Source organism: Vanellus vanellus (genome assembly GCF_965231255.1).
Source record: "Vanellus vanellus genome assembly, chromosome: 11".
Lineage (NCBI taxonomy): Eukaryota > Metazoa > Chordata > Aves > Charadriiformes > Charadriidae > Vanellus > Vanellus vanellus.
The window spans coordinates 24,477,917-24,505,873 of record NC_138916.1 but is presented as its reverse complement, the minus strand read 5'-3'; the positions used below and the strand labels follow the sequence as shown (position 1 = coordinate 24,505,873).

Sequence of the window (27,957 nt, the reverse complement as noted above, 5' to 3'; positions counted from 1 at the left end):
GGTAGAGCATGGGACTCTTAATCCCAGGGTCGTGGGTTCGAGCCCCACGTTGGGCGCATCGCTTTTTTCCCCCTTCTCTTTTTATCTTATTTTTTTTTTTTTTTTCTCCACACTGGAGCATCCCCACGGTCCTCGCAGCCAATAACAGATAACCAAACGGATACTTTGTGCTTCCGGAGCGGGTGCGGGTGCGCTCCCGCCCCGCCGCAGACTACATGTCCCAGCATGCCGCGGGGGGCGCGGCGGGAGGCAGCGCGCCTGCGCGGCGCGGCGCGGGCTGGGGCTCGGCCGCGCATAATGCGGCGGAGGTGGTGAGGCCCCCGCGGGGAGGGGGCGGGAGGAGGGAGAGTCACTTATAAATGGCGCCCAAGCAGGACCCCAAGCCCAAATTCCAGGAGGGTGAGTGCGGGGTGTGAGGGGAGGGGGGCCGGCCTGGGTGTGGGGGGAGCGAGGGTGGCGGTGGGGGGAAGAGGGGCCTGAGGCGGGGTGAGGGCTGAGGCGAGGCCTGGGGGCGGTGGGGGAGCAGAGGCCTGGTCGGGGGCGGGCGGTGGGGCTGTGGGGGGGGCCGGGCCCCGGCGGGGCGGCGGTGGGTTCCCGCTGCCGCTTCTCCCAGCGCTCGCTGGAAAGGGCTTGGCTTTAAACCCCTTCCTTTCCCTGGCTTTGCGGTGGTGGGTGGGCCAAAAAGAAACAAAGGAAACGCTTTAAAGAGGTGGGGGGGAATAAAATCCCTGTCTGAAGAGTGGCAGCCCCGAGGTGTGCTGAGGCTGCCAGGGGGTGTATCTGCGGCGCAGGCGGGCCGGGGCGGCCGCGGAGGGGACTCCTGTCAGGTCAACGACTGTCCCTCTTGCGTCGGGGCTGCAGCGGGCCGGCCCTCGCTGGAGGCAGCCTCTGCCCCCGGCTAGGTCTCCGCTTTGTAGTACAGCAGAGCGTAGTTAACAGTGCTCCATCTTGCAGTGCTTGTGGCTCTGAGGCAAGCTTTCAGTAAGGCCTTCAGCTAGGCCAGGTTTGGTCTCCAGTGTTTATGATCCCTCCGCATAGGGGGTTATTTGGTTTTTAGCTTTTGCTGCTCAGCCCTAACAGTGTGAGAAGATGTGGAAAATATGAATTCCTCTTGTCTTTGTCTCTCTTCCTGTGCCTCATCTTTCCTACCAATAAGACACAAGGCTTTCCTATCCCCTGTTATTCTAAATATGTTTCATTTTCTTGCAGACGTGGGCATTCATTGGCATAAAACTGTTGAAATTTCCTAAGTCTGTCAGGATTTTTATTTTCTTGAGTCTGAAACATGGTCATGACTGACTTTTCCGTGAAAGGGAGCTCAGTTAGGGATCATCATGCAGGAGGAGTCATGGGGCAGTATTTAGACTACAGCTGCTGGTTGTGGTGGAATCCATATTTACAACAGCACCAGATATTTTTAGGTGAATAAAGGTTAGGATTATGCCTTTTCTGAGACTTATTTTGCATACATTTTAGTTTTAGATAATGGTTGATACTAATACAGGTAAATGGAAATGCTAGACAATGGTAAACGAAAGCTTATTTCACCCTTTCCTCTCTAGCTGTCCCTCACTTTAGCTTCTAAGCAAGACTTCCAACACAATTGTGATTTATTTTTAAAAGTGCCGTTTGCAGAAGAATGACTGGAAGCTGATCATTCTGGGTAGCTTAACACTGTAATTGTATGTGCTTCATGGGTGCTTATGTCGAGAGTGTTCAATCGTGCATCAGCATTCCATGCCATGCGTTAATACCAATGCGGTATTAACCTGCAGAAATAATCAGGATTTTAATGTATGGCTCACATTACAATAATTAATAAGGAATTAATCCAAAAGCAAGTGAACTGCAGAAACTAAAACTTAATTAGAATTCCAGGCTGAAATTCTGTTTACAGCTGTAGGAATACAAGCAACCTAAATTTAGTACACAAGTTAAAATTTTTAGGCTTTTTTCCACAAATGTAAATGTGTTTGTGGTCTCAACTGTAACATTAAAAGGGAGAAAAGCGCTGTGAATGAAGCTTCCTGCTACAACTTAAATGCTTTATTGTGGCCCTTCACAGCAGACACAGGAAAATTATTTTAATTGTAGATTTTTCAAGCTAGATGTACATCAAAGAGTGGTAGGTGGACTTAGAAGTTATTCATATTGGCTTTTTTCGCAAAGCAAAGGGTGAGTGAATTTATTGTGAAAACCTGTAAGAGCTAGGAAAACCTAAATGTCAAGCTAGAAGTGTGAGTACCCCTTAAAATGAAGGGACTGGTGTTTTTATGGAGGCATGAGAAAGGAGATCAGCATATGGACAACTATGAATTAAGGGTTGTAGGTACTTCAGGTGTTCTGCATCTTGACACTGACTTTTTTTTGAAGTGAATACAAAGTATGTGAAGAGTCTCAGATGTCAAGTTCAACTTTTGAGTTGCTTAAGGAAAGGTTGGGTTTTTTTTTGTGTGTGTGTGTTGTTTTGTTTGGTTTTTTTTTTTGTCTGTCAATGCTGATGACACATCTACACATCTGTATTTTCTGGTCTGTTCCGAAGATGCTGGTCAGCCTGCTGCTCTGACATCGATGGGAACACTTCGTTGGTAGTTGTTTCAGGTCCTGGATCCACAGATTGAGAACTTATTGTTTCCTTAAACACTCTGCATGTAAAAACACTAGAAAGAGTAGGTGGTTGAATTCTGACTTCCAGGAGCTTTTCTTCACGTGAAGCTTTTTGACAGCGTGGTCAGGCCAGAAGATGTGCCTGTTCAGAGCCTGACTGATGTTTGAGCAGTACGTGCTGGCCAGGTGCCAGCATGGCAGCTATTCGTATGCAACAGAAATGCTCCTTGTAGATTGGCATTCGGGGGTGTTAACAGACCATGTTCCGATTTTTATTTTTTTTTAATTATTTTTTTTTTCTACCAGCTAAAGAGCTGTTCTCCTGCAGATACTGTCTTTGGGATAAGGAATAGGTGTGGGTGTTTCGCTGCAGTGGTGGCAGTGTGTAGGAGAAAACGGTCTGTAGGTTTAGAGGAGAGGCATTGTGCATGTCTGCAGTCAGCTGGGAAGGAGCAAGAGCCTGTTAGGTTATCGTGAGAACAGAAGAAGCCTTTCTGCAAAGCTGAGATTCATGCTGTGTATTTAAAAATAAAATAATTCTTAGTAACTGGGGACATCTTACCTAGAAAGACCTTGCATAGTAATTGAAATAGAGATGTGTTTTCCAGTAGCACTTGTGAGCGCTATGATGCATGAGAATAATAATGTAAATTCTGATTGTTAGCCCTTATTATAAAGACATTTTCTTTTTTTTTTTTTAATAAAAGTACTGAATGTATTGAAATGGGCACTTCTGTGAGAACCTTTCTAAACCTTTTTTCTTTTGTGATACATAGAAGCATTCTACCGGTTGAACTACATTTCTGACATAGTTTTCTGTTTGTGGACTTTACTGTGAATACTTGCTTCAGTTCTAAGGAGACCATGGGATCCTATAGAATGGATAATAATGAAATCTTAAAAGATGAGCAGTTCTTTCTGGTCAATGTAGGAATGAAGTAGTAAATTAATAGTTGCATCTTATTCAATCTTATTCAAGTCTGGATGTGTTGGATGAAATGTGACAGTAGCAGTGCTGGTTGAAGATGCTGTTGCTGTATCTGCTTGTTTCCCAGTCTTGGTGGGGAAATGGTATGTCTACATCTCCCCTCATCTGCTTCAGGCAAAATTGGGTGGTTTGTCATCAGCCACCCAATAAACTGTGTAACTGCACTGACCCTGACAGAAGTGTGTTTTGGGAATGGGTGCAAGAACTGCTCTGCCCCCTCACCAAAAAAACGCCTGAGATGTGGGGGCATTCAACTTTTGTTTGCAGAGTGAGTGTCTGCTTAGAGCCCATCTGGTTAAAAGTTTCATCAGTGTTGTGTTGTGTCTGTGGGGCAACGAGGCAAATAAAGCCAGAATTGTACAGGATTCAAGAGAGTCAAAGTTAATGGTACCATGTGCCACTGACTGTATTTATCACTTGAATATGCAGAAAGTGGTTTTGAAGAGTAATAAGACTTACAGTGGAGGGTATTTTTAAACCTCTAGCATGTGAACCATTCCTTCCTCACCCTAGTCATTCCTGAGCTGTTCCCCAGGAAGAAGGCAACCAGAGTTGTGTTACTGATCAGATGGCCCACTTCTGCGCGCCTCCTTCCCAGCCCAGTCTGGAGGCTGAATAAGTACGTGTGTGTGTGTGTACCGCATCTCACGCACATGTGGACTGTGGCAACTCTCTTCTGTCCTGTATGTCCTGGAAATAGTGGCAAGAACTGGATTTGTGCTACACCCTGGAGTGTACTATGCAGCTTGTCTCACTGAAAATGTGAGGTATTGCAGCTTTCAAGAAGGAAACATCTGCACTCAGATATCCTGTGTTAAGTATTTTCAAATTCCCACAAGGTAACCACACAATAAGACCTTCCCATTAAGGGGGGGGGGGGGGGGGAACAGACTGAAGAACAATCTCTTCCTACTTAAAAACCACAAAGTGAACAATTTTTCTTGCTGTTTTACGAGCCTGGTGTTTTTCTGTCCCACAAGTCAGATGGGGAAACAATGTCAGGGTCTCTCTCTTCCTGACTTCATTGAACCAGAAATACCAGGTGGTGTACTTCTTGAAGGAAAAGGAGCACTAATAACACTTGCTTTCATTTGTGTCAGAAGCTTAATATGCAGAGGTGATATCAGAGCTAATTTCCTGCTTTGAATCAAAATGCAATGTTGTGGAGACTGAAGAATCCCTTACAGTAAGACTGTTTTACCTGCTTACTGCTTGAGTACTTAGGCTGAAGTAGTCCATTTGTATCAAGCCAGTGTGTTTTGGTGTCTGTGTCTGAAATTTTTGAAGGAGTCCTCTGTGCCAGCCTTGCAACAGGATGCGAGAGTGCCTATAACTTGAATTGGCAGTGGCTGGAAGTATGGGCAGGAACAAACGTTTTGGTGCCAATTGTTTGCTGAAGTAACCAGCCGTTCTGCAAAGCTCTGGCCAGGCTTAGACATGGTTTGCATGCAGGTGTCCTTGCATGAGTGCCCTTCAGGGAGGTCCTCAGGAATCTTTGCTTCATGGCCTAAATAGTCAGAGCACTGATCCTCTTTTTCTACAAGACTGAATTTGCTTCTTAAATCAGTATCTGCTTGTGAATTTCTTTCTAGGTTGACACTGGATTCGTTCTGTGTTGTACTTCATGACATATATTTTACAGGAAGGGCACATTGGTGGTGTTCTGAGATGTTTATCTGCAATTTTCTTTCAGGTGAACGAGTGCTTTGTTTTCATGGACCTCTCCTTTATGAAGCAAAGGTATGTGTGGTTGCTTGTTGCTGCAAATAGTTCTGACTGTTCCCCAAGAAAATACGGAATTGTATTAGTTTACCTGCTGTGCCTCACTAGATAGGATTAACTGAAAACTAAAATGAAGGCAAACCTGATAACGTATGAAATTAGTTTTAAATCCTGGAGCTCTATATCATAGAAAAATATCAGAAACCCCAATGGTACTATGCAGCTATTCTGGTAAACTACTAAAGGCTGGGTTGTCTTATGTGTTGAACATCCGATATGCCTGTGTTCCCAGAACACTGAAGAGCATTTGTGCCTGTAGGACTTGGTGCTGGTGCTAATGCATGAGCTAGTAAGTTAGCTGCAGTTTGAGCTTCCTCAGAGGTGTAGGTGGCTGAGTACAATCAGTGGTCTTCAAATGGAACAACACTGCAGAAGATAATGCTGGATTAAAGTGACAAAGGAATTGGCGTTCTCAGTTCTGGCTTTTTAACTGCAGAAACCATGCATTGCAAATTTGACTTGGAGTAGTATCCTTACTGCTTCAGGCAGGACTCTGCTGCATCACTTTCCATTAAGTGCTTGTCTCTGGGCCTTAAGCAGATGTCACTGCCATGCCATCTGTTTTACTGAAGGTATAGCTCCTAATTTGACTGCCTGTTTCCACTTCCTCTGAAATTGGGGGGGGGGGGGGGGAGGGCTTTTGTAGCTGTGTGGATTAGAAGACTTGCAGAAATTCCTAGGGCACCTTAAACAGAGATTTAAGTCCATTCGGTTTTAGTGTCAGTAAATGTTAACTGATGGGATGACTTCAGGGAGGTAGTAGTAGGGAGGCAGATAGAAATACTTGACATCTCTTTCCATGCTATCAGGAAACAGTCATCCTAATGTTAAAATAATGTCCAGAGCATTGACAGGGGACATGCTTGTCTAAAACATTTTCACTTTAGTGATTCTGCTCTGTTCTCTCCCTTGCTCTAGAACTGGAGGACAAGTTCGTTGTGAATGTATGCTCAGTGTTGTCTTCTGCCAGTGCCTGCCCAGGTGCTAGTCCAGAGAGGAGAGTAATCAAGGCTTCTGCTTTTGTGGAAACAAACTTCTGTTGGCAGAAATCTTAACTCTGGTCAATTAAACAGCCCAGAGCCACTACAGCGGTGTGCTTCTCTGTGCTGTGCTGTGCCCCTCTTCTTTACGCAAAAGTTGACTGAGTGTTGCAGGAACTGGCTCTGCCAGCTTGCTGCTAGAAAGGATTTCCCAGTTGGCAAGATAGCTTTTGGCTGGCTATTTCTGTTGAGAGTCTGGATCCTTCTGGGCTCCTGAAATGGCAGGAGGAACTGGGTTTAATTTTATAAGGGTACTTTGTAGGTAGTAATGAATAATAACCTTGGCTTTCTTCCCATTCCTTTAATCTATTTTTCTGCTGTGATTCTCAATATGTAAGTTATTTTGTTCTTGATGACTGTATCCTTGGCTTTCCATAGCAAGATGTTCACAGAAGCACTTGTTTGTGTTAGAGTAGTATGAAAATTTATGGCAAACAGTGACTGTACATCTCTGTACAATGCAGAGGTAAATGAGATTCACTTAAGACACTTCTAATCTCCAGCAGGAAGGAAAATATTTTGGTACAGAAATATATCTGAATCTTCTTTTACTTCATGCTCAGTTCTTATATTCTTCAAAACAAGTAGACACTTCTTAAGCACACAGTCTGTGTTTGGCTGGCTTTAACTTCAGGACCGTCAAAATGAGCCACAGATGCAGTAGTCTATCAAACAGGATTAGGATGCCCTTATGCCTAATTCCAAGTCTAGGTGAGACTGAGTTAAAGTCCGTATATGGCATTTTGGAAATTATTACTGAAATATGATGTTCCTCTCTATGTTGACAATTATTTTTTTTTTTTAGTTGAAGAGGGCACATCATGTTGAGATCACCACAGTGGTCTTGAGAAAATGTTGTGTAGCAGCAGGCTCTGTCCTTTCAAACACTTAGAGGTGACTCAATTAGCATGGCAAGAAAATAGCAATTGTGACTGCTGTGAGTAATATTTTACTTCAATGGGAGAAATCCTTAAAAAGACTAAAAGCTAGAGCGAGGGTGCTGCTTCATGTTTTACAACATCCTCATTGTTTCACTGTTAAAATGGTACAGTGGCATCTGTATCTTAGCATCTCCAGAACAAGACTTGATAACTTTTTGGACAAAGCACTGAAGTTGGTGGGTTTAATTTGGTATCGCCAAGAAGTTCAGGGACATGTGGTGGGCACATAATTAAACTAGCTAACGTTATGTAGTTTCTGTTCTGGGCTTTTTTTTTTTTTTTTTTTTTTCCAGGAAGAGGCATGTCTCTGGCTGTGTGTGGGTTTTTTCCCATTTATATGGATGTAGTAGCTTGAGGTCTTAACGGGCCAGACTGCAGGGGTAGGAGGAAGTTGTGTTGTTATTGGGCAGTGTGCACAGTTGTTCCACTCACCTAAACATACTCCTCTGAGCTGAGGCAGGGTCTTGCAGGCTGTGAGTAGGGCTCTGCTAAACTATAAGGCAGAGAAGTTTGTGAGAGACACTTCTGAATTTGCGTGATACTGTGGAGTGGTTGGAGCAACCTTGCTATGTATGTGTTCCCTCTTTTAATGGTCTCACCTTAATATCAGTATATGAGGAAGTTACTGTATTCATAAGCCAGTCTTTTGATGGAAATAACTGTTTTTATTTACCTCATGTATACATTCTTAACCTAGAAAAAGCCCTTACTGCAACCCTTCCTACTGAATATAATGCGCTCTCTGTGGCTGTAGAGATCCATATTATTTATTTTACTTTTGAAGACTCCTCTACTTCAGCCAGCTTACCTGTCTGTGAGGTAGGGGCCTGCATGTGAACAAGCTCTCTAGTGAATGGCTTTTGGCTAACCTGGGGGTAGCGAAGGGACTGCTTGTTTACTCTTCTGGTCATCCGCAGGGGCTTCTGATCCTTCTTGTGGATGAAGGTGTCCCTTTGGATAGCTGAGCAGAGCCGCTTGTTTGCCTAGCCCTTCCAAATCCGTACATAGGCAGTAACTTGTGTTAAGAGAACTGACTTTCTGCTGTGAAATAGCTGCTGGTATTTCAGTTGCTTGCATGGAAATATCTGCATGCTTAAACTCTGAAAGCTGAAAAAGCAAAACTCGCTCAGATCTTTGTTCTGAGTGGTACTGACCGAACCTTCTTCTCTGTTCCAGTGTGTAAAGGTTGCCATAAAGGACAAGCAAGTGAAATACTTTATCCATTACAGTGGTTGGAATAAAAAGTAAGTATTGCATAAAATGAAAGCACTATTTAATTTTCCTTGATGGGAAAATGCAGGCTTTGTCAGTTTGAATGTGAGCTTGATGGCCTAGCACTACCATGTCCATGTTGTTAGGAGATTTTCTGCAATTGACCTAAATTATTTTTATACATAAGCCAATGATTCATAGTAACACAAAGAAAATATTGCTTAACTAACCATTTCTGTCAGAGCTTTGGTTGTATAGACAAACTAGCTTAGGGTGTCAATAGACTAATGGGAATGCTTTATAGCATTCTGTTTGTTCAAGTTTGAGAACAGTTACTGTAATGCCTCCCTGGCACAGATATGTAGAACAAAAACTTCCTTGTCATGTGTTTGTTGGAGAGGCAACCCTTACTGAGGTGGAGGAAAACTCTCTACTCAAATACAGTGTGCTTTACTCTTATACCACTTTTGGCCACAAAGATTCACAGAAGCATGCCTTGGTGAAGTCTGTGTTCAGAATGGGAAAGGCTTTCTGTTTTACTCCTTCACAGGAGCAGGTTTGGCCTGTATTTCAGTTCTTGCCTCTCATGCTAAAGTAAACGTAGAGATGCTTTTCCCTTCTGCAAAAATGGTAGGATTCGAGGTGAGAGATTTCTGAAGAATAGAGGCGTCTCCATGAAATAAACGCTCAGCCCATTAATGGTGAATACTTTCATGAGATTATTCCATTTGTGTACTTGTCTTTTTTTTTTCATTTGAATTCTGTTCTGCTGCTAGGTTTTGAACTTAGGAAAAGTGGAGTTTTTTCGTAGTGATTAAAAGCTTCAGGTCTTCAGACTCCAGAAGTCTTTCAGAGAGCACTTTTTCCTGTTTTGTTTTTTTCATTTCAATGCTGTAGACTCTAGAGTGAAGACTCTTAGTCACTAGTATCTTGGTCTCACTGATGTGACTAAAAGCTGGGCCTCATTTTGATATGTAGCTTGTAAAAATGCATCTGCACACCCTCCCTGCCAAATGGTCAGATAAATGTTTTATTGTAAACACTGACAGTTACAGGGAGCATAATTGGTTCTTATGGTGGCTGCTGTATATTAATGAGGCAGCATAAATTTGACACTTCCTCTCCTTGTTTATCTCTGAAGAGTGCTGTGAGTGATGTTGTGACTCCTGCTTTTCTTGCTCGCACTGTTTGAGGTTTTTTGCCTTCAAGCTTCCAATTAACTACATTAAAAGTGGCATTGCGTTGCTGTAAGATCTAGACAACTGGGGCAATATGACTCCTTAATTTTGGTTTCTATAATTATGGTCCTTTGTTACTTGCTAATTGCTTGACTTCTTAATTTTTTTTTTGTGCAAAAGTTAGGATACCAAAAAAGTTTCTTCATCATACAGTATAATATGCCGCGCAGTTATATAGCACTTCTTTTGAAGGTCTCTTGCAGCTGTACAGGCAGGATTAAGATAACTGTCTCAAATATCTGACCAAAGCACTATCCTGAAAACATAGTCTTAGAATGTGTACAGCTGGACGTGTGTTCCTCTAACTTTTGGATGCGAAGCTTGCCTTGTGTTAACACTCTTGAAGACCTTGTACTCCTCTAGTCGTATTGGTTTTGCCACCTTCATGTTCCAAGACTGGCAGCTATTGCCATGAAATGAAAACGACACAGAACTCTTTATACATAGAGCTTTAACTTGTGTACTTTAGAATAACTTGGCCACTTTTAATGTGTTTTATTTGAAATAAATTGTCAGTTTGCTCAGATTATCCACTCTTTGTCAAAGTGGAATTCTTGCTCGTAATGGCAATTTCCCCAACACCTGTTCTCTTAAATCGTTCACTTCAGATTCTTCAAATATTCATGCCATCTTGGTTTCCTTCACAGACAGAAATCAGAGCTCTTCTTCTTACAGTAAGATCTTATTGCTGAATTTGTTAACCTATAAAATGTTGGAATAGATAAAGGAAACTTGCTTCATAATATAGTTATGGCTGCAGCTGTCCCATAATTTAGTAAGTGTAGAATTTTTTTTTTCCTCCTGAGATGATTCTTTTAAATTAAAGACAGTCTCCTCCCTCCTAAATTGCCCATCCTTCAAGTTTGGGAAACTCTTTGGAAACAACTGAGGGTTACACTTCCCTAGAAAAATCGTTACAGCTTCAGTCAGTGGGGAATGTGTTTGGTAATTTACGCTTTCAGTTGTGCCAGTCCATGACTTGACACAAAAGCAGAGTTCAGTCTCAAATTCTGTGAAGCTTTTAATTGACTATTACATGTAGAATGCAATGATGTAATGTTTTTGAATCATCATCATTTGATTCTTTTTTTTCAGCTGGGATGAATGGGTTCCCGAAAGCAGAGTGCTCAAATACGTGGATACCAATTTGCAGAAACAAAAAGAACTTCAAAAGGCCAATCAGTAAGTATTTTTGTTAGAAGTCCCTGTCAGTAAATATTTTTTTTTTTATAGAGCTTCAATCCAACAACCAAATATCAAGGGAAGTTAGTGAGTTTAAAAAAAGAGGTGTTCATATGTTCCTTTATTCTTGAGATGCTTTGGCTTACAGAGGTGTTCTCATCTTTGTCCTCTAGCAGTTTAGAAAGAGCAAGCTGCTACTTGGTTTTAAAGTGGTGACTTGAGGTTTTAGGGGAGAGTAGGTTGATGAAGTGGAGAGGCAACCTGACTAACTGCAAGTGCGTCCTGTAATGTGGAAATTAGGTGGCTAAGAATGACCCTTGTGCAGTATCCTTAAAATAAATAGTTAAGTGGTAAGATCTTCTGAGACAGCTTCAGGATGCCTACAAATACTTTGATTTTTATGGATGCTTATCTTCTATTTCTTTAGTAAAAGTGCTTTTATTGAAGTTGTTTTATATCTTTTCAGAAGCACTGCGCTGCTTCCACATGATTCAGAATAACAAGGATGCTGGGAGGGGGAGGAAATGGGTGTTCATACTGCTAAGTGTTGTATGAAGAAACTTAAATCCTGATACTGAGTTGAATTTGTTCCTGCTGAGGACACATACTGATTTGCAAAGCTGTTTACTAGACATTCTCTAAACGTTTTGCATAACCTGTTACCCTTTGAGAGAAAACAAGCTGCTTTTTCCGTTGAAGTTTTATTTACAAATTTCCTCTTTTTAAAGGGAACAATATGCAGAGGGGAAGATGAGAGGTGCTGCTCCAGGCAAGAAGACTTCTGGTCTGCAGCAGAAAAATGTTGAAGTGTAAGAAGCTTTTTATGTTCAAAAAAAAAAAAAAAAAAATGCCAAAAACCCACAACAAACAAAACAACTCGCCCCCCCCAAACTCCACTCAAAAAACCCTCCCAAACTTTTGCTTGTCAGTTTTACTATTGATCTTTAAATAGTATTTTTCTTAGAATGGTTCTACAGGCTAAACTACGTTACTTCTGAGACAACCCATACAAAAGTTGTTTCACTTTTGTGATATCAAAAAGGCCTTTGTTGAAGTATCTTATTAAAACTGCCTTTTTAGATTGTGCAGTGTTTAATACTGAATCACATACTGAGTAGACACTAACACTCTGTACTAGTTTTGTGCTCTGTTCCTCATAAGTTAGTGAACTGACACTCAAAAAGGGGTGAGTCCTCGTAAGACTCGTATATCTCGGTGAAATCGGTTTCTATATAGGATTTTACAGCTCTTCCAAGCTGTGCAAACACTTTTGAATAAAATCCTTAAAATGCCTTGCCTTCTTACTGTACAGTTGTTAAAACTGCATTTAAAGAGTCTTTGTTTTGCTGTTTTTCACAAAACTAAACCCATACACTATTAAAATATGTTTTTGCATCTTAAGAGACCAGAAGCAAGCTCAGACATTTATTAGAAAAAATTTCAGGACGTAACTGTCAGATTTCATTCATTCCATCCTTTTTCTTTTTCAGAGTAAGCTTGTATGGTGTTACATTTAGATTCTCATACAGTCAGTACAGCTCTACTGCTTTGCTCATGTGCCATGAAACGCTTCTGTTTGGGGTAGTAATTCACTTAACTATGAAGATGGTTGTTACTAATGTGATATTTTGAACTCCTAACTTCATTTATGATTCTAGTCTTCATGAGGAAGCTGCTGAAATGACATCAATTTCTAAGAAGAGCATTTGGCAGCAGCCTCAGATTCCATGTCTCATTTATGGGCAACTTTGTTATGAAATCTGTCATTGATTGGAGAAGTGCAGTGGTAGTGAGTACGGTGTTTTGTTGGGTAGCTTTTTTGTTGTGTGTGTTTTGTTTTGTTTTTTTCCTGTAGATCCTGAATGCAGATTTCGCTTTAGGATTAGTCTAAGCCTAGCCAAGGCTGTAAATTGTCTCTTGGTCTCTGGAAGGGGGAGTCTGATGGATCTGGCTGTAATGCTGCATGCATGCTCCCTTGTGGTCTGTTGCTGTAGATTCTGAGGTGCTTTAACACCACTGCTTTAGTATGCGCTGTCAGCTCAGGCCGGGCCTCTGACAGAGACCTAGTCACCTGTTTGTCTTCATTTGGGGGTAAAAAAGAGCCCAAACCAGACAGTTCCTAATGTATGTCACTAAAATCTGATTAAGAGATCTAAATTTACCATTACTAATTTGGCTGCTTAAGGGGTTGTTGAACCTGACTTGTCTTGCATTTTAGTCAGTGGAAATAGAAATAGTTTAACTTGTAACTTCGACACAGGCAGTGATGACTCAATTAAAAATGTCTATAATTTGCATTATAGAGAACATCCCAATAGTAACTTCAGGATTAGGTTCCCCATACTGTTAGCTTTAGTCATCCTGGTAGTTCAGACCGATTGCAGTGGGATGAGTTGTTCTCTCTGGCTGAGGAAGTGCTAAATGTTAACCTGTGCTTGAAATCAAAGTTGGCTTAATCCTCTTAACCACACCTAGTAATGTTGCATCCAAGGGAGACCCACACAGCAAAAATGACTTCACCTTAAGCCTCTGTGTGACTCTAAAGCTTGAAAGCATGTTACCAGGTCTGTCTGTACTCTGGTTGAAACCAGCTGGGGAAAGGGAGTGGCTTTGCTTTTTGCTGTCATCACTATCCTGAGCATGGGTGGCTGTTTCCAGCATAGCAAAACAGGCAATAAGCTAATTCTCTGAAACTTCTGTTTCATGTTGGTTGGAAAAAGTAATTCCTTGATGGTGGGTTTTCAGAGCTGTAAAGGGGAAGAAGGAAAACTATTGTCATTAGAACAGCAGTCTTGCGTTGTGAAAGTTATAACAGGGTCCCATACGCTTGTTGCACTGATCTTGCTCCTAGTCTCTAGCCATTACCAGCATCTGATGCATCCTTCTAAATTATACCTGTGCTTCTTCCAATGAAGTCTCCCTATTTTTCTTCCCTATTTGGAGGTTGAGGGAGAGGAAATACTTTGACTTACCCTAGCAGTGATGCAGGGTTGTGATACCGATTGACCAAACTGCTGCTTCTCAGATCCTGCTTACAGCTAAAGGCAAGACAGCTTCTGAAAAATCTCAAAATACAACTTCTGGATTGTTCTCTTGTCAATCTAAGGTCACTTCAGATACAAAGTACTGATGGTGGGGAGGGGGAGAAACTGATCATGCAACTATTCTAAGAGGGTAATGCTGTCAACCTATTTGGGCCTCAAAATTTACCTTTTGTAGCATTCTTGGAGGATTGAACAAAGGGAAAGGTAACTTATATTTTAAAACTTATTCTTCAGATAGCCAAACAATAATGGAAAGGAAGTAACAATCTAAGTACAACTTATCCTCCAGGAATGTTCAGTAAAACTATAATATGCTGCTAAAAAGGTAAATTTTTGAATCTTAAATAGATTCTCTTTAAGGCTAAACACTAGGTCTGACATTCTTTCCTTAACTCAACCCCCATTGTGCCTAGATTTTTCAGACGAGATGGAGCGCATACTGTTTGCTGTTTGGAGACCCCTACAATATCGACGCGGTGAGTTAAGGATGGATTGTCAAACCAGGATTTTCATCCTGAAATCCAAATCTCCTTGCTTTCATAGATTTCTTCTAGAGACTCTTAAAGTCCTTGGTTGTAATAATGTAAGCTTCGGTAGCACTTCAGTTAACAATAATAAGTACTGCAGTATATCATTTGTTTGGGCTTTTTTTTAAGCCAGTATGGACTACCAGTTCTTAGTTTCTCTGAAATGTATACCTTTTCAGTTGGGGTAGTGTACAATATGAGTAGTCCAATGCATTCAGTGTGTCCGCTGTTTAAAAAGAAGTGGAAGACAACTGACTTCAGATTTTTTTTTTTTCGAAACTGGATAGTTCTAGAAGGTTACACTTGGTCTGCATGCTTACTGTAGCCTGGAGTTCTGCTTCCATGGAAATCAGTAACAAACTGCTCTGCCTTTGGTAAGGCTGGGGAGTGAGGCTGCTATGATAGATGCTGTTAGAAATGCCCGATTTGAACCTGCTCCTTAATGTGCTGTATTTTTTATTGTTGGCTCAAGTCTGTTCAGAATAACAGTTTCTGTAAACTACAGCAAATGGTTCAAAAAGCTTGTGAGACTATTTGTAAGCAGTATTTGATGAAACAGAAATATGCATGAAATGCAGGTTGTATACATTTGTTCTTAAAATAAATAACCAGAGGCTATCATAGAAAAAAAAAATTGTATGGTTATAGCAGGTTGTCAAAAATTAAATACAACACTACAGATACTGGCTTCTCCAGACTGTTTTATATGTAGCTCTGCTGAATTCCAGCTTCTGAGTTTATGCTACCTTTTGTGAGCCTAATAGGATTAACTTGCAAAAAAATCAGTAAACGGGGTTAATGGGTGCTTGGAAAACAAGAAGGGCAACTGAGGGCATTCTGGAGGGGGAAAATAGGGCACTGAATAACAAATTTGAGAATAGCATCTATTTTTTTAAATTATATATATCCAAGCAGTCTCATCAGAGGTGCTCTCAAAACAGTATCTCAACTTGGGAGTTACTGTTTTTTTTTTTTCTTCTAATAGAAGTCTTATTCTTAATCTGAACAAATTACTCAAAAGCATATGCTCCTGCTGCATGTCTCTTGTGGCATCCTCTATCTTGGGCACAGCTAGTAGCTCTCTCACAAGCTACTCCAAGTCTTTTGAATGTCAAGCAGCATGTGAATGCTGCCTACATGCCAGTTGTCTAGGGCTGGAACAACACTGGAATGGCTACATCGGCTCCAGCCAGACGTTTTCCTAACCTCTTCTGCTGTCTGATGGTCACCAGTAATATATGTTTAGGGATAATCAAGTCTAGAATACTAAATACCCTTTTCACTTCTAGCAGTCTGTAATTAAGGGACTTTAGAGCTGTAGGCTGTATGCGTATGATGGGTTTAATAACCCTTTGTAGGACTGTCTTACATTCATCTATTACCTTCTGAACCATTTGGACCTCTGGCATCCCCATCATCTTATGGCAGCACATTCTCATTTTAATTCAGTGCTGTGTTGAAGAGAGGAGGAAAGAGGATGACTCCTTCTGGTTTTAATGTCTGCTGCTTTGTTTTTTTGGTCTTTTTCACCTGTCTTGAGGAAAGATTGACTAGTTCTTTGAGCCTCACCTTTTGTTGCTAGCGATACCTTTACCACATTTACCCTCTTCTTGCTGCCCGGTTGGCAGCTTGAGAATGCCCTTGTCTGTCTGGTTACTCCTGGTAGAGAAGCTGTTGTGCACTACCAACTATTCTTTGTCCTCTTTACCTCTTCTAGTTTTATTGTGTGCCTTCTAAGGTCAGCTTGCCCGACCAGGCACAGGAGACATGCGTGTATATAATCCTGACTTTGGTTTTTAGCCTTTTGCTAGTAATGTTTGATGGTTTAACTAAATCTTCATAGGAACGCTTCTTCTCACAGCTAAGTTAGTGACCAATCTGCTTGAGCAGTAGGGGCTGACTTCATACTTTTTTCCAATATATGTATTTTTGCACTTGAATCTTTTAATTTACTTTTTTATTACTAGTCACCTTGTATTAGGAGAGACCTTATGATTTCATATAGCCTAGTTACAACTGTTTTATCAGTTAACTGGCACCTTATCTCCTTTTTCTGACACTTACAGATGTCTTGAACTGAAGTACCTGAGACCAAGTGGTAGCTACCCTAAGATATGAGTAGCTACCTGCTGCTCATATCTTAACCAACTATTGTAGGGAGGTTCTAACAGACCTCTAAGTCCCTTTTAAAAGGCAAGTGGATTTGGGGGAAGTGAAATAATTGTTGTTATCCACATTTATATCTGCCTGGTCATGGACTCCTTGTTGTGGAGTAAGTAAACCTTCCGAAGTCTTGGGGTTTTTCCTGATACCATTTGTCTGTGTTGAATTCTATTTGCTACACTATTTTTATTTTCTGCTGACGGTTCTCTAGACACGTCCCAGAAGACACTTCAGTTTAGAACTCTGAGCATTAACACAAATTCTTGTGCAAAGATTGCTGGCTTCTTGAGGTGGTACCCAAGCTTCTGTGACAGATACTTGATGGCATCCTCTTTAGTCTCACCATTTGATCATGAATACAGTCCTGTTTTCAATATTGAGATTGGAAGTTCAGTGTTATGCTATTGTGGCATGGACTGCTTATTTTCCTGCTGAGTTGGTCACGTTTGAGATACAGCTTTTCATTGTTGTGAGCCGTTCTGTAAGTGGTAATACTTTTTGTTTTCTACTGATCATCTTGTTTCTACATAGTTTCAGATGGTTATGTCAGTAGTTCATTTATTTTTGGCTTTCTAATTCAGTCTCACATTTTGATCCCTAATACTTGAATATCATTATAGCTGCATGTTCTTGTTCTGCTAAAATAAAACCCTGCCATGGGGACTGGGTTAGCTTCTTAGCAGAGCTGGTTGCTGGCCCTGCTGCTTTGAGGAGGTAATGTCTGACTGAAAGGATGCATCCTGTAAGTTTGAATTGTGAGATCTTTGGCACCTTGCATCTCTGTTCAGTTTTTTTTTTAATTAAAACTCTTTCCACAGAAGCTTTCTAGAAACTTCTGTGCTGCTTTTTAGTTTTGCTGTCAGTTTTCAGTGAAAAATGCCTGTCAATAGAGAAATATGTGAATGAAGAATAGCAGCTGGACTGTACTTGATGTATAAAGAGAAGTCAATGAAAAGCTTTTATACGGCTTCTATACAGCAGTATAGGGCTTGCTGTTCATAATGCAGTGATATTCAAGTGAAGTGGCACAGGAGGATGCGTTTTAACCTATTCTATGTAAGTTTCGTCTTTGTGTCACTCCAGGACCTGCATTCCATTTGTCCTTGCAGAAGGGCATTATCTGCTGTCATTAGGAGCACGTATGGTGTTCTTCAGCTGTATGTTTCAATGAGTCTGCTTGGTGTGATTAATGGAATCTAGTTATCTGAGGTGTGCTGCTCATCTCGGGCTACAACTTTTATCAGTAGGGCTCTCTGTAACCTCTGTGATACAGATGCTGCATCTTTCTCCTGGATATCGACTGCACTGTATGCTTTAGTTCCTACACAAAAGAGCAGCGCTTCACCTTGCACGGCTGCCTTCACGGAGTGAAGAGTATTATTCCAGACAGTCTGCTGTACAGGGTCTTGAAAATCTGCCAAATGCTAATGTTTTGTCTCTAACCTTAGCTCTTTCTGTTTGTTCCCTAACTCGGATTTGTCTTTTAGACTTTGCAAACAGATGGCTGTTTTGACTTGAAGCAGAGGCATATGACTTGAAATATAAGGAATGAGGTGGGAGAGCACAAGCAACTGCCTAGAACGGTTTATGCTAGACTTTGTGCTTCAGTAACATAGATGTGGTTTATTGTCTTAATTGTGGTAGTTCTTTAAGTACTTTATATTGCCTGTCTGTTCCAGTTTTTTAAGACTCTGCTTCTAGACTAATGCTTAACATTATTTTGATCTTGTGACTTTAATTCTGGAAAGAACTCCTTGTTCTTCCTTGTTTACTCTAGGTTTGGAAGAAAAGACTTTCTCTTCAATACACAAGTCCATTATCAGTAACTTGACTTGGCACTTTTTCCTTCTTCCTGGAGAGATGATCTTTATTCTGCCCACAGTTTAAGCCTAATGCTTGTTTGTGACTTGAAACTTGAAAAAAGCCTTACTCTTCCTATTTTCAGACCTTCCTAGAAACTCTGCCTACTTCCTGACCCAGATAAACCTAGTTCAAAGCCCGAATACAAGAGTCACTTGAGATAGTGGTGAATTTCCAAGGAAATAATCTTGTACTGGTAAAGAGTTTTATCCACACAATCTGTACTTTTTTTGAGAGGTTTAACTGGAGTCCTACTAGCAGTGAGCAAATTGAAACATGACTAGTAGTACTCTAAATTAAAAACTTCTGAAAATGGTTAGTAAATATGCAAAGTTCAGATATTAAGAAATACCTGTTAGGATGGTTTAACTTTGTCACTGATACTCTTGACCTATCTGAGTATTTACATGTTGTGAGCATTGTATTTCAGGTGTCTTGAAAAGTTTTGGAAGTGCAGCTCTTCATTTGGAATAAAAATAAGGGCTAAGGATAGAGACTTTAGAGAAGTGTGTAAATTAGGAACAGTAAGTGTTGAGAGAAGCATTTGGGAGAAAATAAATATTAGGGACAATGCTATTTAGTACTGTTCCAAATGTGTTTAGTAAGTGGCAAGTGTAATTGTGATCTCACTTAAAAGTTGATGATGGAATTGTAGGCAGTCCATGCAGCTTCAGGCATATAGTGCTGTTTAAACTTCCCTCTACTGCTGTATTGTTAAAACGGTGCCGGTCTTAATACTTTACTGGAAGTAAATTCAGTTGACTGAGACTTATCTGATAATTCTCAGCACTTCTGTTTCCTTGTCCCATATTCTGTGTCTAAGTGCTCGCTGAAATACAGATATAAAACAACTACAAACCTAGTGTAGTTTTCCAAGAGCAACTGGAAAGAATGAAACATCTGTAGAAGTTACTTGCCTAAGTGTCAGTCTACCATTTTTAAATACTCATGTGTTCTTGGCATGCCTTCTCGGGTTTTGTAGGCTTAAGTTTAGTGATTTCCCCTCCAAAATAGCGGTCTAACCTGTTCCATGAAAAATCTTGTATCATAACTGTGATGCTAAGTCATATCTGACATTTTTCATGTACTCTTATCTAAATACGCCATAGGCCACTGAGTGTTCCCTCGTTGTTCTGAACTTAGCGTACAATTTTTCTGTCTTTCTACTTTCGATTCTTTAAGTACTGCTGTCTTTATATTTGCAATAATCTGTGTTCTTCTTGCAGGAAAACAAAAAAGAACAAGCAGAAAAGTAAGTATGTCTTTTTTTTGTATATAAGTGGATGTCCTTAGTGAAGAATTCTTAGCTGAAATAAGACCTGAAATCTGCCTCAACTAAGTTTACTTACTATCACCTTGTGTTTTTCCTCTTGGACTTCAGATGTCCCTTCCTCTTGGTTGGGAGGAATGAATACTTTCCTAGTTTGTACACAAACTATTTGTTTCAGTCTGTCAAGTTTTTGACCTCTTGCAAATTAAAAGCAAAGTGATATTGCCATGGAGCTCTTGACTTACCTTTTCTTATTGAGAAGGAGATGTGACATATCTGCAAAGCTGAGCTGCTGGTTCCAAAAATTCTTCAGAAGAATGTTACAGATAACTGACATACTGGTTTGTTTTTAATGCAGAAACTGCCATCTTCAGATAAGTGTAAATATAGCAGTTTAAACTGTCACAGATATGTGGAACTTCCAGAATATAAGTAATATTTAAAACAAAACCCCCCAAAACAAGTAAAAAGGTGGCCTGAGAGAAATCTGAGTCTTACTTTTAAATCCTTCTAAATCTTTTTTTTTTTTTTAACTGGTATTTCTTACTGACTTACCAGGCTTCTTAAGCAGCGTAATGTCCTTTTTCTGTACAGCTCCAGGAATTGGAGAAGGGAGCAGTACCAGTGAGACGCCTCAGCCTCCTCGGAAGAAGAGGGCTCGAGTAGATCCAACGGTTGAAAGTGTATGTATTTCTGATTCTCTCACAGGATAAAACCAGGAAGGTTGCTTTGCTCAGAAATACAGACAGCAGTACTTTGTTCTGCAGTAGTATGGCAGTGTGAAATGTTATAACTTGCAAAACTGAGATTCCCAAGTGGCCTTGAAAAAACTAAGCTATTTCCTTGTTCCCTGTGGAGCCTACAGGAATTACTGGAGTAACTCCTCAGTTCAGCGGTGTATTTCAATTGTGAAAATGGGAAATATGGCTGCCTCTTAGCTTGGACAGTTGTCTGAAAGTAATTTGTCTGGCTTCACTCTTTTTAGGAAGAAACATTTATGAACAGAGTTGAAGTAAAAGTGAAAATCCCTGAAGAGCTGAAACCATGGCTGGTAGATGACTGGGACTTGATTACCAGGCAAAAGCAGGTAACTTGTCAAAAGAACAATCTGGCCATGTATAGGCAAGGACACTAAAACTAGAATTTCGTATCCTCTCAAGTGCAGTGTAGTGAAATCTCTTGTAGAGTTTGACAGCAGCCTGATGGCTTACTTGACAGTTCGCATTCCAGTTGGATTTTAACCAAAGGACGCCTGTGAGTAGGACTGTGGCTCAGCAGAGTTGTATGTAAATTTGTAGAATAGACTTGGTCTAATCAAGCATAAGCTAGAAAGGCAAATAATTTAAAAAGCTTAAATAAGTTTTAAATGTGGTGTTAACTATGCATGCTTGGCCTGCTGGTATGTTTTGAACAGTTCACTTAGTTGGTAAAGAATTGGTCTGTAGGACCATCACATGTGAAGTCTGTTTTACCTGAGCTGCTTTGTGTCTTGTTTACATGTCTCTCGCTGCCAAGTTCTGCAAGTATCTTAAGTTGTTCTGCAGTTCTGACAGAAAGCTGTCACTTATGGTAGTGATTCTTAACTTCTGCAAGGCTGGATCCGTATAAAGCTTCCTGATACAGTAAATTAAACTTTGCTTGCCATTTTAAAAGTATAAAACACTTTCATAAAAAACCACTTTCATAAACTTACTAATGAATCATGACCCGTTTCATGTATGAAACCACAACTAAAATTAGCAAGAAGCATAGAAAATAATACAGTTGAAAACTTTTTGTTATTTTATGATAGGTTGCAATTGCATGCTCTAGCTTACTGCTGCTTCAAGGTACTGTCTGTTCTTGCAATCCCAGACACGTAAAAAATCTTGCTCAAGTCCTACATGGATAAGGCTGACTTTTCTTGGTGAATACAAATCTTAAACTTGCCTCAGCCATAAAGGTGCTTAAGCACTGCTATATGTACATTGACTCCAATTCTGGAGAATTAGTGTTTGGGTTTTTTTTTTTTTCCCCCCTGAAACTGTAGTGCTCTTATGAAAAGAAACAGATAAGTGAACTGGGTCCCATGCCTCAAAAAAAAAAACTCCCCAAGGGTGTGAATTTGCTGTATTACTGAGCCTTGCCACATACAGCTGAAGTAGTGTCTGTGGGTAGAGATGATCTGTGTATGGTATTGAAGATGGATGTTAATCCTTGGTGAATCATGGCTGGGAATATTTGTCTTCCATTCTGTAAGCTCTGATGTAGCTCTAATATTCTTCAGATGGTGTAGGCAGTGAAACTTCCCAGCAGGTGCTTGGCAGTCTTACTTGCTTTGCAGCAACAGTAGTGCCAGGTGTTGAAGTGTGGATGCAAGAAGAGGAGCAGACAGAAGAATAGGCAAAATGGTCACCGTTGCTTTTGTAATTGCTGTGTGGCCTTGTGTAGGCAGGTCTGTAGGGGCATGTGTGTGCACTGCATACCCTTGACTCTTGGGGTAACTTTAGCAGTTCATCAGGTTGCTGTTGAGCAGCACAAATGTTAAACAGAAACATGGATGTAGTCACTGTTATGGGGTGGGATTTTTTGTGTGGACAACTGAAACAGTTAGGTGTTCCTTTAGTAACACTTAACATCTTAACATTTATAGAATAAAATTAATAGGTTATGTATGTTGATTTAAATTTAGCATGCAGATATAAATGTTTGCATAGATTAGACAACTTGTATTTGTTTGGTTTTTGTGGTTTTTTTGCTTCTTGTGTAGCTCTTCTATCTTCCTGCCAAGAAAAATGTTGACTCCATTTTAGAGGATTATGCAAACTACAAAAAATCACGAGGAAATACTGATAACAAGTAAGTAGTGGTCACTTGAGACCTTAAATACTTCTTTTGCTGTTGTTGTTGGACTGGTATTTCAAGGAAGATTTAGTAAGGTTGTTAAACATGTCCCAGCCTTGTGTCCAGCTTCATGTTCTAAGACCAAGATGATTGAGGAGTTTGGAAGTCTTTTGAAGAGGTAATTCAAGAATGCGGTTCAGCTTTCTGGATATTACTTCTGCTTCCTCCACCTTCCCTAAGCCTTTTCCTAAAGCTGATACAAACCAAGTGAATAGCTCTCTGCCCCTTCGTTCTAGCTCTCGGGCTTCCTCTGTTGGGTGAATAAATTCAGTGATGCTTGCTATGTATGAGCAGAACAAACTTCTCAGAGAAGCTACCTGGCTGCTGAGCAAACCGTTACTGTACGGGTGGACTCTTGTGGAGGTAGAGGGGTGGGGGGACAGGGAGGTAGATGATGAATTTTAAAAGAATCAGGTAGGCAAAGCTAATTACTCTGAGGTTGATAGGTTTGAAGATTCTCATTTTTAATTACCCCAGCAGTCCAAACCCGACAACAAACAAGGTGTGTTCTGTTCTTGAACAAAGCTTTCCTGTTTTAAAGGGAGAGGAACTAGAAATGTGAAGTTATTTTCTTCCATTCAAGAGGAGGCATATTACTGACTTGTCAGGGTGTTTCAACATTCTTCTATGTAGTTGTCCTAATGTCTGTTCTGAATTTGTTTGCAGGGTGGAGTGAGGGTTATACTTATCAGATGGGCACTGTCACTGCTAATTCCTATACAGTTATTCTCCAGCTAGTTGTGAAGTTGGAGGCCTGCAGGAATATGGCACTGAGAGGCCTAGTTAGAAAGGGTCAGTTGCCTGAAATACTGGGTGGCTGTCCCTTTCCATTAAGGAGTTCAGTCTGATTACGTGTAGTATTGTACTTTTAAACTGGTGTGAGCTGGGATTAACTTTGGTTGAAAACAGAAGATTTGGTAAGTGTCCTTCTAAATACTTACTGTTGCTTTGAAAGGACTGCTCTCAGAGTTAGTTTGTTTGAGTAGATGACTAAAAGCAAGGCTTGTGTTGCGTTGTCTAAACTCTTACCGAGTTCAGAACAGTCCACTTTTAATGGAGGTCCCGAAATGCATTGCTTCCTGCGGCTGTATGTTTTAAGGTCTCCAGATGGATTTTGCTGAAAAACTGTAAAGATCTTTAACAAGCTTTCAGATTTTGATGGACTCGCCAAGTCTCATCTTGTGTCTATCCACTCACTAGAACAAGACTTGCAGTGTTTTCTCTGTTTACCAGGGAGTATGCAGTCAATGAAGTTGTGGCTGGAATTAAAGAATATTTCAATGTTATGCTGGGAACTCAACTACTGTACAAGTTTGAGAGGCCCCAATATGCTGAAATCTTAGCAGATCACCCAGATGCTCCAATGTCTCAAGTCTATGGTGCCCCACACCTACTGAGGTTATTTGGTGAGTATGACATCTAGAGACTGAAGAAGAGCAGTTAAAAAAGTATTCAAATGCTTCCTTTTCCTGTCTTGAGCCTCAGTGAGCGTGAACTGCAGAAATTTGACAAGCAACTATGAAACATGATTTCATTCTTTCCTTAATCCATGTACCTAAAGTGCTCAGAACCATTCAGGGATTTAGAATGGAAATGGATTTTCAACAGTCTGGTTATTTTAGGTGAGCTTGTATATATTGGAATAGATGCCTGGCTGCTTATATGTGCTACCGTGAGGTTTTAGACTGTTCTTAAATACTTGTTGAAGTTGTTATTTATAACTAACAAGTGTTGCTTCTTTTGAAACAGTACGAATTGGAGCTATGCTTGCTTACACTCCTCTTGATGAGAAGAGTCTGGCTTTGCTGTTAAACTATTTGCATGACTTCTTAAAGTAAGTACTCTTTAAGTCTTTCAGCAAGAAAGAAAAAGTAAAGTAAGCACAGGCTATTGTAATGGGGCCCATTTTCAGTGAACAGTTCTTATATAATATACGTATATAAAATCTTGGGTCTGTGTGTGGTATCTTCACTGAAGGTTGTAGTGAAGCTTTCTCGAACTCTGCTATCCAGTAACCTGAGTAAGACTGGTTTTAACTCCTCTCCAGTTATACTGAGGTTGTTGCTAGTTAGACACATGCTTACATATGTATTAGTCTGCGCTTTTAAACTGTCCAAGTCTGCTACTTGTTTCCAAATAAATGCTTCAACATTTATTTGTACTTGCTATAAAAAGCAAATGACAATTACGGCAAACTATTAAAGTACACAACAGTTACTCAACAAGAATTGAGCAAATGTTAAAAACTGATGATCTTTACTGATGTTATTTCTGGGACAAACTGTCATTGTAGCTTTAGTGCTCTGCAGTAGCCTGTGGTGCTGTAGACGTGTTATATTTAGGATGAAACCCCCATCGTAAATAATGGTACAAGACTAATCCAAAATTTTTGGAGGGGGGAAAAAAATCAAATATTTGATTTCAGGCAGGTGATGAAATACTTCCTCATGGCTACAAGGATCTACAGAGTCACCTGCTGCTTAGTTCACCTGTAAATGTTTCCTGAATATGAGATTCTAAAATAGAATGAAACTTCAGTTTAGTGTCTGAGGTGTTGTACCTGTGTTGCTCCATATGTATGCGTGAGCGTGACAGCAGAGCTTCCATGCATCTGTACTGCACTGGAGAAACTTAGTATTACGCTTCATCAGTTTGTTTATACATCTGTGTAGGGCCAGGTGCGTGGTATGAAACTGTGAGCTCGCAGCATTGGCATCGCTTTTAGCTTTTGCTGTGCTGGCAGATTTTCTTGGTCAAGCGTACTAAAGCCATGAACTTCCATTTATGACTATGTCACAGAGAGGAGAAATGTTCTCTATTTTCATAGAAGGCTTTAGTGGTCTACTGACAGTCTTTGGAAATACTGATCTGTAAGTAATCAGGGTAACAAAGCACTAAGCTGTTTCACCTCCGTGTGATTGGGTAAACTATTGGAAGTTAAAAGAAAACCCTCAGCAAATCCAAGACAGCTCTGCAGCAGAGCTAGAAATGGATTTCCAGGGCAGACTTGTCTGGAACAGTTCCAGAGTCTTGAGTTGATGATCATAGGTGCCTTTTGTAGGTGTGAAGGAAACGCAAGTGCTGAGGAGCTTTTGGCTGCAAAGGTAGAAATGTGAAGCTGGTGCATTGACCAGAAATCCCAGAATCCATTCCATGAGCAGTAACAGCACATAATGCCTACCTTCTCTATTGCACATAGTTGCCCATCTCTCATTTGCTCTAGCCATCATTCAGGTAGCCATTTCAGTTCTGTATTTGTGCAGACAGAACTTCATGGTGTCCTGCTCCTTGTCTCTATCTCTTTGAGTACAATCAGGAGTAAATGGATTCTTGGCACAGCAGCTGACTGAACCTCAAATGTGAACTGTTTCATCCTGTTAATTTAACCTCCCTGTACTCACTTGGAGACAGAGTTGCCTGACAACTTGTTTGGAATGGATTTATTTTTTTTAATGACCTGTCAAATCTTTAATTGCTTTACACAACTGACTTTTTAGTAGATACACATTGGTTTTCTACTCTTGAAATCATGTTTTATCATAGAATGGTTTAGGTTGGAAAGGACCTTGAAGATAATCCAGTTCCAACCCCCCTGCCATAGGCACCTCCCACTAGACCAGGTTGCCCAAGGCCACGTCTAGCCTGGCCTTGAACGCCTCCAGGGATGGGGCATCAACAACCTCTCTGGGCAACCTGTTCCAGTGCCTCAGCACCCTCAAAATGAAAAATTTCTTCCTAATGTCTAATCTGAACCTGCCCTCTTCCAGTTTAAAGCCATTCCCCCTTGTCCTATTGCTACATGCCCCAGTAAAAAGTCCCTCCCCAGCTCTCCTGTAGGCCCCCTTTAGGCACTGGAAGGCCGCAATAAGATCTCCCCGGAGCCTTCTCTTCTCCAGGCTGAACAGCCCCAACTCTTTCAGCCTCTCCTCATAGGAGAGGTGCTCCAGCCCTCAGATCATTCTCGTGGCTCTCCTCTGGACACGCTCCAGCAGGCCCATGTCCTTCTTCTGTTGGGGACTCCAGAGCTGGATGCAGTACTCCAGGTGGGGTCTCATGAGAGCGGAGTAGAGGGGCAGAATTGCCTCCTTTGACCTGCTGGCCACACTTCCGATGCAGCCCAGGATACGGTTGGCCTTCTGGGCTGTGATCGCACACTGCTGGCACACGGTGAGCTTTTCGTCAATCAGCACCCCCAGGTCCTTCTCAGGGCTGCTCTCCAGCCATTCCCCGCCCAGCCTGGATCTGTGCTTGGCTCGACCCAGATGTAAGACCTGGACCTTTTATGGTCTTGGCAAACACCTAACAAATCACTCATGTGATGCTAAAGAACAGAGACTTTAGGCAAGAGGATAATTTAATCTCTTTATTTTTTTCATAGGTATTTAGCAAAGAATTCCTCCGCATTGTTTAGCGCCAGTGACTATGAAGTAGCCCCTCCTGAGTATCATCGGAAAGCAGTATAATACTGTGCTGCTTTGCAGTGAAGTGATAATTGGATCCTTGGAATACTGTCTACTTCTCCATCTTGTTCTTCACCTTTCTATTGCACATGTCTCTATTGCACAAATTATGTAAACATAAAGTGAATAAAGTTGTGTGTTTAAAATGGAACTGGCATTTGCAAGTTCTAAAGATGTCGTGTCCTGAAATGGAAGCTTGGAGTTTAATGGGAACTCTTTGGTGTTTCTGGCTTGCTAGTGTTGTTTGCATTAATGGAATGTAAAAAGAATGCGTTACTGATATTTCATTGTATGAACTCTTCAGTGCTCGTGGGTCTGTTGACATTGAGATTTGCTTCACTAATCCGCTTCATTGCGTGGTAATGACAAACGCAGACTCTCAGACCCATGAGGGTTGCGATCACCTCGTGTTGGTGCTATTGATTAGTCTGACTTTCACACCCATTTACTTTCTTGATGTTGGAAGTAAAATGTTTGGTCCATAAATGTGTGCTTTTATTTTAGGTAGTTGAAGGACTGTGAGGGTTTGTTTGTTTGTTTTTTTTTAATATTCTAACAATAGGAAAATGCATTATCATATCGTAGTGTCTTGGAAATGTTGGTCTTTGACAGAGCTGTTTTACAGATCTTCAAATAAACTTTTTTAATTTCAAATGTTGTTTCTAATATTTGTATTTGTGTCAGTTGCTACCTTATGACTGTGTCCTGTCAAGTGTGAGCTAAGTGTAGTATAAAGTTCTGCACTATTAACTTGGAGATG

The 27,957-nt window shown here is 40.8% G+C and overlaps 1 protein-coding gene across 7 annotated transcripts; it reads left to right on the top strand.

Annotated features, from left to right (window-relative positions):
- The first annotated feature begins 278 nt into the window (after positions 1 to 278).
- Positions 279 to 27,935, top strand: MORF4L1 (mortality factor 4 like 1). Of its 7 annotated transcripts, XM_082488526.1 has the most exons (14): positions 279 to 399; positions 5,289 to 5,335; positions 8,535 to 8,602; positions 10,417 to 10,482; positions 10,904 to 10,990; positions 11,719 to 11,799; positions 14,448 to 14,510; positions 19,811 to 19,836; positions 20,449 to 20,537; positions 20,840 to 20,941; positions 22,604 to 22,692; positions 23,971 to 24,143; positions 24,487 to 24,571; positions 27,116 to 27,935. In XM_082488526.1, exons 1-14 carry the CDS (start codon positions 360 to 362, stop codon positions 27,198 to 27,200), a joined length of 1,101 nt encoding a protein of 366 aa, XP_082344652.1. In that variant the 5' UTR covers positions 279 to 359; the 3' UTR covers positions 27,201 to 27,935. The 7 variants fall into 7 exon arrangements, with proteins under 7 accessions (XP_082344652.1, XP_082344653.1, XP_082344656.1 ...); XM_082488527.1 differs by lacking the exon at positions 14,448 to 14,510; XM_082488530.1 differs by lacking the exon at positions 24,487 to 24,571.
- Positions 27,936 to 27,957: the final 22 nt, after the last annotated feature.